Source organism: Mercenaria mercenaria, chromosome 13 (assembly GCF_021730395.1).
Source record: "Mercenaria mercenaria strain notata chromosome 13, MADL_Memer_1, whole genome shotgun sequence".
In the NCBI taxonomy this organism is placed as follows: Eukaryota; Metazoa; Mollusca; class Bivalvia; order Venerida; family Veneridae; genus Mercenaria; species Mercenaria mercenaria.
In genome coordinates this window covers 25,339,565-25,355,219 of record NC_069373.1, presented here as the reverse complement: position 1 = coordinate 25,355,219, position 15,655 = coordinate 25,339,565, and the positions used below count along the sequence as shown (strand labels likewise).

The following is a 15,655-nucleotide window of genomic DNA, read 5'->3' as shown; positions in this document are numbered from 1 at the left end:
CACAAGGTTTTTCTATTTTTTGACCTACTGACCTAGTTTTTGACCGCACGTGACCCAGTTTCGATCTTGGCCTAGATATCATCAAGAGGAACATTCTGATCAATTTTCATGAAGATCCATTGAGAAACATGGCCTCTAGAGACGTCACAAGGTTTTTCTATTTTTCGACCTACTGACCTAGTTTTTGACCGCACGTAACCCAGTTTCAAATCTAATCTAGATATCATCAAGGTGAACATTCTCACCAATTTTCATGAAGATCCATTGAGAAATATGGCCTCTAGAGAGGTCACAAGGTTTTTCTATTTTTAGACCTACTGATCTAGTTTTTGACCCCACGTGACCTAGTTTCGAACTTGACCTAGATATCATCAAGATGAACATTCTGACCAATTTTCATGAAGATCCATTGAGAAATATGGCCTCTAAAGAGATCACAAGGTTTTTCTATTTTTAGACCTACTGACCTAGTTTTTGACCCCACATGACCCAGTTTCGAACTTGACCTACATATCATCAAGGTGAACATTCTGACCAATTTTCATGAAGATCCATTGAGAAAGATGGCCTCTAGAGAGGTCACAAGGTTTTTCTATTTTTAGACCTACTGACCTAGTTTTTGACCGCACGTGACCCAGTTTCGAACTTGACCTAGATATCATCAAGGTGAACATTCTGACCAATTTTCATGAAGATCCATTGAGAAATATGGCCTCTAGAGAGGTCACAAGGTTTTTCTATTTTTAGACCTACTGACCTAGTTTTTGACCCCACGTGACCCAGTTTCGAACTTGACCTAGATATCATCAAGGTGAACATTCTGACCAATTTTCATGAAGATCTCATGAAAAATATGGCCTCTAGAGAGGTCACAAGGTTTTTCTATTTTTAGACCTACTGACCTAGTTTTTGATGGCACGTGACCCACTTTCGAACTTGACCTAGATATCATCAAGATGAACATTCTGACCAACTTTCATAAAGATCCCACGAAAAATGTGACCTCTAGAGTGGTCACAAGCAAAAGTTTACGGACGGACGGACGGACGCACGCACGAACGGACGACGGACGCTGCATGATCACAAAAGCTCACCTTGTCACTATGTGACAGGTGAGCTAAAAACATGGTTGACCATGGTTATGGACCCCAGTCAACCATGGTTGACCAAGGTCCACGACCATGGTCAACCTCAGTAATTATTGACTATCAAAAACCGTATAAATATGAATTTGAAAGGGTCATGAAAATACATGACAATTGCAGTCTATATCTATTTTTGCAAGTCAGTCATTTATTTGTCATAAAAGTGCTAAGGTGACAACAAATTATAGTCAGTCTATAAAAGTTTACCTTTGAATCTGTCTATAAATGCAGGAAAACTATTCTATAACTAGGAAAACCTTTAGAGCCAAAATGCAGTCAGGCGCATTGTAAAACTTGACAAGTGTGAAAATTACTAACATGACCATGGTAGTCAATGGTCAACTGTTGTTGAAAAAAGTTGACCATGGTAGACCATGGTCAAACTACTTATTGTTTTTTCTGACCATGGATGACAATGGCCAATCATGTTTTCACCATGGTATTTGATGGTTGACCAATTTAATTCATGGTCAACCATCAAAAACCGTGGTGACCATGATCAACCATGGTCATCATTTAGTCTGGGTAGTAGCACTCTTTCTTGGTTGCAAAAAAAAACTTTGACATCACTACACGTTAACGTGACGTCATTCTAGCGTAAGCGCGTTTTAACAGAGACAAGTTTATTAGAATTATTATTACATCACTGTGATTATAAGTTAGAAAAATCAACACATGTTAAGGCCTATGCTATTTTGACAATGCAAAATTCCTATGTAAAACTGAGATTATCGTAACAACGCGAGAAATGCACGGGGATAAAAAAGAAACTAATAATAATACAAAAATGTATCTCCGAATAAATTATAAAGTATCAATGACACTGAAAAACATGTACACAATATATATAATATTCAACCAAGGATATGTCAGTGTAAATGAGCTGAGCGTTAGTTTTCTAAGAAAACGTCATTAAACTGTGTTACACGAATCACACGTGCGCCGCTCTTTTACGAAAATATGTCCGCCATGTTTTCTTCAATGAACGAAATAAAAGGAGTATTTTACCTTAGATTTCCTTATTGTAGAGTACGATTGACTTTCTAATCTAAATAAAGCATCACTTTTTCATAACATCCCACTGTCCGATCTTTCTGATCACTTAACGACCACTCACAATTACAAAATAAAACCAACGTGTCATCAAAATTATCACTTTACACGGCTTCATGGACATCATGGCCTACTAACATTAAATTTGTAATCATGCGCCATCCAAACAAATGATGAAAGATCGAGACTTTTTCAAAGATATGTTTTATTTCCTGTAATTTTCTGATATTCTAACCTTTAAACAACCGGATTGTATGCACAGAAATAACGAAAGATTTATGCAATATAGCTTTTAGTTTAAATTTTGGACCTATCTTTTTCAAGCCCAACAACAGACATGTATATGTCAAAAACCCGGCCTGTCCTGGAAATCAGTGTCAAAGGTTACTAGAACATAAATACAATAAATAAACAAACACTTACTATGTTCTTGTAAGTCCTGTAAGATGAAACGGCTGGTGTTTATACATTCATATATATTCCGTATCGGGAACATTGACAATCACAAGTCGATCCTTACCACGAACATGAAAACAGTTACTTTTATGCCTTTGTTTACATTTTGAACATGACGATTCACATATACGTTCAAGAACGTAAATTTCGTGCTTTCCGACCCACATAGTGTGTAAACTTTTGTAATTAAAAGTATGGTGTATTCAGCAAACCATGTGTAATTACCGACGTGGTAAATGTCATTGAGAGTATCAGTTACGTTCACGAAATTTAATTGAATATTTATGTTATATACTTGCAAAGAAAAACTAGATGGTCATGGTCGATGGCTTCGAATTCCTCGCACATCACCGAAGTGGGATCAAAAACTCACTTTAGGTGTAAAACTTTTCACGTAAGGAAGCCATCCAACTGAGGTTAGTGTCTCAATCTAGGTACTAGTATGAGCCCCAAAAAATGTCTGGAGGGGCACCTGGAGCCTTTCCTCACCAACAAAACCTGGGAAAAGTTAATTGTGTTGTTTCGGTGTTACTCTCAATCAAACAAAATAAACATTGTTCCCATTTTTGTTTGTTTGTTTGTTTATATTTGTATATAAATGAATATGCAAAACGGGTTTGTTTGTTTCTGTGTAACGTCAAAATATAATATTACAATTATAGATGAACAGTGAACGCCACATGCATTATATTTTCACGAGCGTTTAATACATATTCCTCATGTATAAAAGGTAAAGGTAAAGGTAAATATATGTATATGTTTGTGTACTCGTGGAATTAATTGTTAAGTGTAAAAAGTATATATTCACAGTTCAGATTATCCATGCTAAATAATACATATAATATGTTTGCTTTCTCACTGTCTAATATGTCCGAAATGACCTATTCGATTTTTATCACAGTGTTCTAGTTTATTTTTCACCTTAAATTAAAGCAAACGTGTTCAATATAATTTTAAACTTAAACTTTGAAACTAATAGGTTGTAGCATTCTCTATGACAAGGGTATTTTTATTGCCTTCTGTAGTCAGTCATTATCTATTGTAAAAAATATCTTTTTTAACCAAAAGTGGAAAATTTCAGGTACTTGAAAATGCAGCTTTCTAAAAGATCAGTTAGAATTCTTGATGTCATTTGTCAGATATACCTTGTAAATAAATAATATTATTACAAAATTAATAATGCTATTTCTTTGGTTGCACCTTGTGGACTTATGATAAAGTTATTATCTGAGCAGTAGACTCCCTGTAAATGAGCACTACGTAAGCGCTCAGGCCCTTCTCGCACACCATACCTAAGTTCGGACTTCTTTCAATTGTGTAAAGGCATGTGCACAAAAATGACAAATTTTGCCAACACCTGGTAAATTGTAATGTGTTTTTAAGATAAGTAATAAACGGAAATAGAAAAATAGCTCTCAGCTCATTTACGCGGATAGTTTAGCTTTATTATGTATGTTATAGTTTTTCGCAGTTATGCACGATGGCATAGAATACTTACCCCGAAAATTGTGACACTAACATACTGATAACTTTTCCCACTTTATTTTTTAGCTCACCTGTCACAAAGTGACAAGGTGAGCTTTTGTGATCGCGTGGCGTCCATCGTCCATCGTCTGTGCGTCCGTCCGTAACCTTTTGCTTGTGACCACTCTAGAGGTCACATTTTTCATGGGATCTTTATGAAAGTTGGTCAGAATGTTCATCTTGATGATATCTAGGTCAAGTTCGAAACTGGGTCAAGTGTGGTCCAAAACTAGGTCAGTAGGTCTAAAAATAGAAAAACCTTGTGACCTCCCTAGAGGCCATATTTTTCAATGGATCTTCATGAAAATTGGTGAGAATGTTCAACTTGATGATATGTAGGTCAAGTTCGAAACTGGGTCACGTGTGGTCAAAAACTAGGTCATTAGGTCTAAAAATAGAAAAACCTTGTGACCTCTCTAGAGGCCATATTTTTCATGGAACTTCATGAAAGTTGATCTGAATGTTCACCTTGATGATATCTAGGTCAAGTTTGAAAGTGGGTCACATGCGGTCAAAAACTAGGTCATTAGATCTAAGAATAGAAAAACCTAGTGACCTCTCTAGAGGCCATATTTTTCATGGATCTTCATGAAAATTGGTCAGAATGTTCACCTTGATGATATCTAGGTCAGGTTTGAAAGTGGGTCACATGCTGTCAAAGACTAGGTCATTAAGTCTAAAAATAGAAAAACCTTGTGACCTCCCTAGAGGCCGTATTTTTCAATGGATATTCATGAAAATTGGTCAGAATGTTCACCTTGATGATATCTAGGTCAGGTTCGAAAGTGGGTCACGTGCGGTCAAAAACTAGGTCAGTAGGTCTTCTTAAAATAGAAAAACCTTGTGACCTCTCTAGAGGCCATATTTTTCAATGGATCTTCATGAATGTTGGTCTGAATGTTCACCTTGATGATATCTAGGTCAAGTTCGAAAGTGGGTCACGTGCGGTCGAAAACTAGGTCAGTAGGTCTAAAAATAGAAAACCTTGTGACCTCTCTAGAGGCCATACTGTTCTGGAGGTCTTCATGAAAATTGGTCAGAATGTTCACCTTGATGATATCTAGGTCAAGTTCGAAACTGGGTTACATGCGATCAAAAACTAGGTCATTAGGTCAAATAATACAAAAACCTTGTGACCTCTCTAGAGGCCATACTTTTCATGAGATCTTCATGAAAATTGGTGAGAATGTTCACCTTGATGATATCTAGGTCAGGTTCGAAACTGGGTCACATGCCTTCAAAAACTAGGTCATTAGGTCAAATAATAGAAAAACCTTGTGACCTTGTGACCTCTCTAGAGGCCATATTTTTCAAATGATCTTCATGAAAATTGGTCAGAATTTTTATCTCGATGATGTCTAGGTCAAGTTCAAAACTGGGTCACATGAGCTCTAAAACTAGGTCACTATGTCAAATAATAGAAAAAACAACGTCATACTCATTTCAAAACTGAGTCATGTGGGAACAGGTGAGCGATTTAGGACCATCATCGTCCTCTTGTTTAATTAAAGTAAGAGTTCAGCACTTCATGGTTTTGATGTATTGTCACATTGGAATAACATTTGTTTTACAGTAACTTCGAAATTCCTCAGAAATAATATCATGTTCCCCACCCACCTAATTCATAATTTCAAAATAGCATAGGCCTTAAATTAAATGTAGACTGAAGAGTAAGTCCAGTTGTATAAATCTATTAAATCAGTTGGGAAGGGCTGTTTATTAATGTTGGCTGAACTTGTGGCCCAACCCTATTACTATAATTCAATTGATTGTTAATGTCTATGTGTGCTACATGTATTATACAGGCTGGTAACATTGCCCGATCGGGCTTACGACATAAAAAGTATTATTTCTTGAAAACTAATGAAGTTATTTTTTTCAAACTTGGTCCATTAATTAAGCATAACAAATTATACAAATTAGAATAAAAATAACTTGGTTGCCTTCAGTTTTGGTAGAATTATTTCCCCTTTTCAGATTTTTATGACGCATAATCTTTGAAGTCCAAAAAAGTATGTTCTAATGCTAAGTTTAAAACAAAAAAAGGGTTCAATGGCTTTCTAATGCTCTAAATTATTGCGCTAGTACACGAATGTTTACATTTTACTCTGCTTTCACTTACAACATCATAGAGAAATGTTAGTTTTAAAAAAATGCTCATACATCTGCACTAGAAACAAAGTATTAACCCTAAATATATAGAATAAAGGTATTGGCGCACAAGTTTGGAGCAATAGAAAGCCACTGAACCTTTTCTGTTTTAAACATTGCATTAAAACATAACTATTTTGGACTTCAAAAATTATGCATCATAAAAATCTGAAAAAGGGAAGTAATTCTAACAAAACTGAAGGCAACAAAGTTACTTCTATCTTGATAAGCATCATATGTTATGCTTAATAAATGGACCACGTTTGAAAGAAATATCTTTATTATTTTTCAAGAAATATCACTTTTTATGTCTTAAGCCCGATCGGGCAATGTTACCAGCCTGTTATATGCAATAAAATAAACAAATTTAATAAATCTATAATAGAATCATCATTTAACAGCTTTATTTCACCACTTTTCTTTATAGAATTAATGTAACCTTAAGAACAATTATTTAATTATTTATTTAGCATGTGATCTTACAAGTTCTTGATTATTTATTTTCTTATAATGTGTAAGAGATTTAGATACTCCGTCATAGCTGTATCATTTGTAGCCGCCATCTTTGAGAAAGTTTGTGAGACATAACAACAATATACAAGGGGATGGGGGGGGGGGGGGGGGGGAGCATTCCGTATCTGAAAAATCAGATCTGTGTATTACTTTTTGTTAAAATGTTAAAATATATTTTTAGCTGGACTATTTGAAATAGAGCTAGAATCCTTTCATCACCATTGGCATTGGCATCTGCAAAAGTTTTGCATGTAAGCAGGTTTCTCAACAACTACTTGGCCAAATTCTTCCAAACTTGAACCGTATATTCAGCATCATTAGATTACCTTCCTTAACAAGTTACATAACTCTGGCTTTTATTTTGTTGAAATTATGCCCCTTGTTAACTTAAAATTCCAGGTTAATATTTTGTATGTAACGGGTTTCTCAGACACTACAAGGCCAAATACTTCCAAACTTCACATAAAGTCATATCTTTGGCATCATGAGATGACCCCCAAGGACAAGTTACATAACTTTACCTTTTATTTTGTCAAAATTATGCCCCTTTTTAACTTAGAATTACAGGTTCAAGTTTAGCATGTAAGCAGGTTTCTCAGAAACTACTAGGCCAAACCTTTTCCAACTTCACAAAATGTCTTCAGCATCATGATCGAGATGACCTCTCAGGACAAGCTACATAAACTTTGCTTTCATTGTGCGAAATTATTTCCTTTTGTAACTTAGAACTAAGACAAGTTCACATACCAGGTCCCATAACTATGACTTTTGTTTTGAAAAAATTATCTTGAAATTTTTTCAAAAATTGACCTTCTTCTCAATATTTCTTAAACCTATGTATACATTTGATTGACATTTCACACAAACATTTGAGATGATAATGTTAGTTTACACACCAAGTTTTATAATTCTGTCTGTTATTTTGACAAAATTTTCCTCTTTTTTGACTTAGAAAGTTAGACAGAATTGATCATTTCTTTGAACATCTCTGAAACAAATGGAAATATTGCACTTGAACTTGAAAACAGGTTCATAAGTCAAGACAACATATCAAGTCCCATAACTCTGGCTTTTGTTTTGGCAAAATTATTTCCGTTTTTTCACATGGAAAATGACCAAAAATTTACATTTAATATTTCTGAAAATTATCCATGCTTTTGATGGAAACTTCATACAAATCAAAGTTTACATAATTATGAACTTTTTTAACTCTGTCTTTTATTTTGACAAAATTATTCCCCCTTTTTACTCAGAAAATATAGCAATTTTTTTTTTTTTTTTTTTTTTTTTTTTTTTAAATCTCAGAAACAATGAAGGTATTGTACTGAACTTTTTAACAGATTGTAATGGCGTGGTCACACTACACGTAGTTAATCGTAGTAAGGAATGATCGTACTTGATCGTAGTTGATCGTACTAAGCGTAGTTACACGTAGATAATCGTAGTCAAACGTAGTAATGATCGTAGTTCAAACTTATGATTTGTCCGTAGTAAGCAAATAATTTTTCGACATGTTCAAAATCTGACTACGATTAACTACGAAGTTTTGACCCTACTGTGACCGTAGTTTGAACGTAGTTGATCTTAGATAAACGTACTTGATCGTACTTAACAGTAGTGTGTATCGTTTTTGATCGTAGTACAAGAAAAACACATCGACAGTACGGTTCAACTACGATCAACTAGGGCTCCACTATGGCTAAACTAAACTAGGGCTCCACTACGGCTAAACGCTTTTCCGTAGCTCAACGTAGTTGATCGTAATTTGTCGTAGTTGTTCGTACTTCGATCGTAGTATATACGTAGTGTAACGTAGTAACTCGTGGTAAGACGTAGTGATACCCTAGTTAACCCTACCAGATTTACTCGTAGTTGAACGTAGTTGTTCGTACTTACACGTACTTCAACGTACGACAAACTACGTTTAAAATGAACTACGACCAACTACGTGCGTGAACGTAAATGTGACCATTGCTTAAGGATCATAAAGCAAGTTCATGTACAAGTTACCATAATTCTGACTATTTTTACAAAATGACTTCACCTTTTGCACTTTGAAATAAAATCGCAACATCTTCACACAATGTGGAATTATTTAAGAAATGAAATTTTCGGTGTTCATGCGATATGAACTACAGAATAGGATTGGCAAATCTATGAATCGCACTAGCGATTCATGTTTAATTTACCGATCCTATTCTGGTGTTCATTTTGCATAATTCCGAGAAAAATTAATTCATTTCTAATATTTACATTATATTTCCTTTCCATTTGTAAACAAGATTATTTTATTTAAATTGCACACATTTTGTTTTGTTTAACATTAAAATCAGCTTCCCAGCCATTCTGTTCACTACACGGAACAACTGTTACGTAATCTAAGGAATGTTCTCCCTGACTATATGCAGAGGTTGTCAAAACAGCGACCCGTTATCACTAAGCAGCATTGATGTCATGTTGGAGCCTTTCCTTTTACTGTGCATACAAAATCATCATAATTTTCAATGGAAAAGAATAGGGTGAATGTAAATATAATGAAATAATACACACCTCAAGTCAAGTTCTATGTGAACTGTGTATTTTATTTTGAAAAATCAAACTTTCAAGATGGTGTCTTAAATAGCTCTGAAACTAGTGGAGGTATTTCATTGAAATTTGCTCAGGAGGAAGTTTATATAGCAAGTACCATAACTCTAAATATTTTTTTTAACAAAATTGTCTCCCTCTGTAATTGTATTTAATTTTTCACAGTTTTGAATTTAAGAGAATACCATTTAATCAACTGAAGGGAAATTAATTTAACATTGTGAACAGGAACTGAAAGGCACAGTAACCATAACTCTGCCCTAAATAGTGATAAAGTCATATCCCTTTTTGCACCTTTTTTATGCCCCCACATTTATCTTGTGTGTCCAACTCCTTCCACACTTTTAGGCAGATTTGCTTCAAACTTTTACAGATGAACAACCTTGGAGTGCATAAAGGAAGGAATTTTTGTGTGTGACTATTTCTAAGAAAAAGTAGAGCTATTGCACTCGCTCCGGCAATTGACTTGAAACTTGAAATAGTTATTTACTATCAAAGGCTACACCAGGAGAAACAATCCCTATAACTCTGATTTGAATTTTGACAGAGTTATGCCACTTTTTAATTTAGAATTTTTTGGTTAAAGTTTTTATATAATGTCCAATATCTCTGTTACTTTCAAAGATATTGACTTGAAACTTAAAATAGTTATGTACTATTAAAGGCTACACAAGAAGAAACAATCCGCATAACTCTGATTATATATTTGATTGAGTTAAGTCCCTTTTACTGGCAAAGCCACTTAATCGTTTTGCAATATAGAATATAGAGAAAAATCTTGTGTGTCCAACTCCTCCCACACTATAAGCCTGATTTGCTTCAAACTGTTCACAGATGAAAAGCTTGATGTGCAGATGACCATAAAGACAGATTTTTTTTCTGTTACTATCTTTACTGCAGTTATGAATCTTTTATAGTTTTGCTATATAGAGAAAAATCTTGTGTGTGCAACTCCTCCCACACTATTAGCCTGATTTGCTTCAAACTGTTCACAGATGAAAAGCTTGATGTGCAGATGACCATAAAGGAAAAAGAAAATTCTGTTACTATTTTTACTGCAGTTATGGATATTTTATAGTTTTGCTCTATAGAGAAAAATCTTGTGTGTGCAACTCCTCCCACACTATTAGCCTTGATTTGCTTCAAACTATTCGCAGATGAACAAGCTTGATGTGCAGATGACCATAAAGGAAGGAACTTTTGCTGTGACTATTTTTACTGCAGTTATGGCCCTTGATAGTTTTGCTATATAGAATATAAAGAACATCTTATGTCCAACTCCTCAAACACTTTTGAATGGATATGGTTGAAAGTTTCACAAATGAAGGACCTTGATGTCAAGATGACCATAAATAATGGACTTTTTTTTCTGTGGCTATTTTTTCTAGAGTTATGGCCCTTTCTTAATTTCACAAAATAGGCCATAGTATTGAAATTGGGTGTGTTCAACTCCTCATACACTTTCTGAAGAAATGGATTCAAAGTTGCTCAGATTCACAACCTTATCTGAATACAATTTGCTTCAAACATTTAGTCGAACATCCTTCATGTGAAGATGGGCTGTATTAAAACTTTGCTATATAGAGGATGGCACAGTATGTGGGAGCATCTGTGTCCAATAGACACAATTCTAGTTTAAGTTTGACTTTGCTGAAGGGAAATTAAATATGCTCGAACACAGTCAAAGTGAATGTAACATGTCCCATATCTGATATTCTGTTAAGACTTTGAGTTGGCATATGAATCACATTAAGTGATAGTTTTAGTTTCAAACAAGTCTTAAAGTTGGCGGGTATGAATCACTCAGTGATAACTCTAGAGTTTATTTTTTTCTCATTAGCCAACATTACAGAAATTGTAAACGTGTGTTGTGAGCTGGGAACCAACTGGGCAAGTAGTAATGACCACTGTGATGATTTCTATGGAGAGATCTCAGAAATTGAAACTAGGGACCAGCTTCTGTGTCGGCAAGTGCTTGAAGTCTGCTGCATGAAATCAAAACAGGACCAGATGTGCACCAAAGGTATGTAAAAATATATCAGTCTTCAAATATCTCTGGTATTCTTTAAAAATGATCATCAGCCATGTCCGGTGTTAACTTTATGAAAATTGGTAAAATTCCAGAGGGGCTGTTGCCTTAAAAGGATCACAGTAAGGTTAAGTGATTGGCCAAATAAGTGCATTTAAAAGAAAAATATAAGAATATGTCATATTACTACCTTTTAGCTCGTGCTCGTTATGAGCTTTTAAAATTGTTTGATGTTTGTCATCCTTAGTCCACAATATCTTTAAAAAACATCCACTCCTAAACAAGAAAGTCAGTTTCATCACATTTCTTCACATCTATGTCATCAGTCTGGAACAACTGATACGGGGACTGGAAACCGGCATTTATCTTATCTTATGCTGTCGCCCAATCGAAGCGTATGCCGTAGGTTATTCTGCTATTACTCAAACACTTACACCTTACAGTTTAACTCGTCCTTTCAGTGAAAATCTGGGAAAGCATTTGTTGAATTTTTTGTTGAAAACAGAAGTTCTGCCATGAAATTATTGCCTGCGTCTGTTTTTAAATGGAAAATATCTACATTAATGTTACTTTTCGCCCTGTGAAAATGGCTAAATCTAGACTTGTCTTACCCAGAGAGAAAGATGTCGTTTTTTACATGATATTTGCCTTGTTGATTCAGAGTATTTAGAACAAAAAAATTAGGACATATTTTAATGAAAATAGCAAGTCAAAACTGTAAACTGTTGCCTGAAAATATTTGTTTATGATATTGCTCTGTTCTTCACCATTTAAATGCGTGTTAAACCTAGATGATTTTCTGCAGTTTTATCTAAAAGTTCGGAATACTAAATGTAACTTCGTTGTCTGCCTTTTTTAAAAAAAAAAATCGTTATTTTAATTTAAATACATTGTATTTTTCACACATCAGTTTTAAGATTAAATTTATTAAACTAATTTTTGGAGTTTAAACAACAATTTCGTTTAAAACATTCCCTACGTTCAAGAAGAATGTTTGTTTCTGTATGTAGAAATCTGACATTATAAACAATAATTATAATTATGGCTCTACAAGATTAAGAAAAGTGTCAGCTTTCTGTTATTTTCCATTTTTTTTATTCAAATCCAACAAAAATCAGCCCTTTGATAAAGGTTTGAAGTTACGAAGTAAAATATTTCTTCAGGGAAGTGAGCTCGAGTTAATTCATAATAATTAAGCATATCACCACATGCAGTCGCATGCTGTTTTTGCTTCAGAATCCCTTTAGATCAATCTCTGATCATCTAATTATCGCCACTTAACATGTGACAGGTAAACCCTTTGAACAATAAGTGTTATAGCTCCATGATTAACATGAGGTAATATGCTAATTACACGCTAATCGATAGTGACGAAAACAAAATATCGATCGCTAACGACTGGTCGATATTTACAGGTATGGACGACAGCATAATACAGATAAATGTATTGATTTATACGGAGTTTCTACTCCCCGTATTAGACCTTCCTGCATCAATGCAGTATTCTGGTTGCCATGGCCACCATGAGGCCTGCAAGAGGACAAAGTAACACACAGTAATATTTCATGGGTGGCCCTCTAGCATAGTATATAATATATATGCGCCATAGTGTTAGGCTGCACTTTTTGAGCTCTGATTTGATTTGATTTTGTTGTCGTTTATAGTGGGAGTGAAGACTCAATTTTTTGAGTGTATTTTTGTGAAAGTGTGCAGGATTATACCCGTGTAGAAATTCCCAGGAATTTCCTGAGAAAATCCTGGGAAATATTCCTGGGAATTTCTCAGGAAACGCCCGTCCTGGGACCAGGAAAATACCAGGTGCGGTATTGGAACAGGAATATTCCAGGATGACCTAGGAATATAAAATCCTGGAATCTACCTGGTAACCAGGAAAATCCTGGAATCTACCTGGTAACCAGGAAAACCCTGGAATCTACCTGGTAGCCAGGAAAATCCTGGAATCTACCTGGTAACCAGGAAAGTCTTGGAACACCAGGATCCTAGGAAAATCTAAGAAAACCAGGATCCCAGGAAAATTCCAGGAAAATCTAAGAAAACCAGGATCCCAGGAAATTTCTTGATGAAGATAATAATTACTTCTGTTCAAGTTCAAAATTCATTAAATAATAATTTATTGACAGTTTATACAACAACAACAAAAACACATTTTTAGAGTTCTGTTGGTTTTAGGCAGCTTCAGAAGCACTGAAGTAATGTTCAGGAACTTCATTCCAACAATTTCTGAAAATGACAACATTAATACATGTAAATAACAATCATAAATCACAAATCATTAATATAAAAATAATTTAAACAATATAAGATTATCTATATTATGTATTTAACTGTTCCATAAGCTTCTGTCAACTCTATCATTTGTCAGAGTACCTAGCTACTAAAATTGGAAAATCACCCAAATTGATTCACCAGGCACCAATGTTGTAAAAAATACAACCTTAGGGCTTGGGTCTTTGCTGTTGCTTTCAAGATTTGACAGTCTTATAAGCATGCAGCAATATGATTGTCCCAAAGAAATTTATGTTGATCAATTTCAGGTGATCTAGCTTGAATGCAAGATAGCAGACGTAAAGTATTGTATCATTTATATATCTTGGATATCATATTCCAATAGCTTTCACATGGAAATACAAAAAGGGAAATAATTAAAAATCAGAAGTACACAGTGATTATCCAATTTGACACTAATTGCAGTGTTAGTTAAAATATTTACCATACTGAAACATATGTGATCTGTTTGATGATGTCTCTCTGTGATCCCAATCTGTTCTGCAGTGTTGTCACTGATCATGATTCATGCATGTGTGTTTCTGAGGACATACTTCTGATAAACACATTTTTTCTGAAAAATATTTTTGTGACTAAGTGTTTGGACAGTCTTAATAAGCCATAGATATATAGCAATCACAGTACTAATTACCTAAAATTTCTACAAGAAAAAAACAACAACATTAAATTTCTAAAAGATATAAATATATTGCTGCTTAAAGGCATTAATGTTAGTAAATTCCTGACAAAAAGTACCCGTAATCAGGTGAAAGTCTCTGTGATTGATAAAGTTCCTGTTTCCATCTAATATTTTCTAATCTTGTTGTGTATTGAATTAAATTACTTTTTGAAATAAATTAGTATAAGAGACTTACCTAATGTCTGTCTAATAGCCATTTTAAAATTTCTAGCAACAAAGTTTATCTCCATTTTGTTTTCCTCCAAGAAAGAACTTCCTGTTTACAGTTCATTCAAATTTTCGTATTCATGGGCAATTTCCTTTGGTATGCTTAAGTTCTGAATTGAACATTTAGAGTGCTAATGATATCTGTATGTACAGTACAAGGGGAGATTTGTTCATGTATTTACTGATTTAATTTGCATAGATGATTGTAATAGTAAAAGAAACAGAAAAAAATTGGGACTACTTTTTGAGCTTTGGCAGCCAAACATTGCATCTTCATTTTCATTGGTTCTTATCTTGATGAGGTTTCTAAATATAGGCCTAACTAAACTAAAGGAACCAGCGCGGGAGCCATCTGATCTAGTCGCGTAATGGCTGCCAGGTATTTGAACACTAATTTTTCACTTGGCATGGCAACAGAGGTCTTAATTGAGGCTAGTTTCTGTTTAAATTTCATTGTGGATGTATTGTTGACATTTTGGTAGGAAAAATGGGAGAGCAGGTTGTATTTGGTGAAGTCAAGCACAATTTTAGTATGAGTAGTACTTCCAGGTCACAGCAGTGTGATTTTGATGTCAGTTTACAGTAAGTAAATGTGACCAGAGAAATCTCTCTTAGAAGATACATGACCCCTACTTTTCTCTTCATTTTATATCAGTTTTATCATAACTCTTTAAAATGAGGTAAGGATTTGTTCTCTGAAATGGGTCTAGCTATGTTTGGTAGCTCTTTGAAAAAGGTCAGTTTTATATAGAATATATAGGGAAAACTATTTAGGCTATTGTGACCTATAAGGATACCATCTGGTATCAGTTATCTCTCTCTATCTATTGATACATCAACTGAACAGCAGAATATTTTATTGACCCTTAGATATCTAATGACTGTGAACCAGTCAAGCTATAGATTAATCATGTTATGGTAATGCAACAGACTAGCAGAATAGTACCTTTCTTTGGCTATATGACATTTAACCCTAATAAAACTTAATGTTTTACTTATATACTT

At 34.4% G+C, this 15,655-nt stretch overlaps 1 protein-coding gene and 1 long non-coding RNA gene across 3 annotated transcripts in view; one reads left to right on the top strand and one right to left on the bottom strand.

Moving 5' to 3' along the window:
- The window catches only part of LOC123529305 (fibulin-1-like), a 298,235-nt gene that overhangs the window by 17,384 nt on the left and 265,196 nt on the right, over positions 1 to 15,655 (top strand). For both annotated transcript variants that reach the window (XM_053521359.1, XM_053521357.1), the window contains exon 2: positions 11,269 to 11,451. In XM_053521359.1, coding sequence (XP_053377334.1) covers positions 11,269 to 11,451 — 183 coding nt within the window. The remainder of the gene's footprint in view (positions 1 to 11,268; positions 11,452 to 15,655) is intronic.
- LOC123529314 (uncharacterized) lies at positions 13,569 to 14,955 on the bottom strand. Its single transcript, XR_006682108.2, has 3 exons — positions 14,619 to 14,955; positions 14,189 to 14,317; positions 13,569 to 13,698 (listed from the first exon to the last, which is right to left on the bottom strand). It is a non-coding gene; the product is annotated as an uncharacterized LOC123529314 (long non-coding RNA).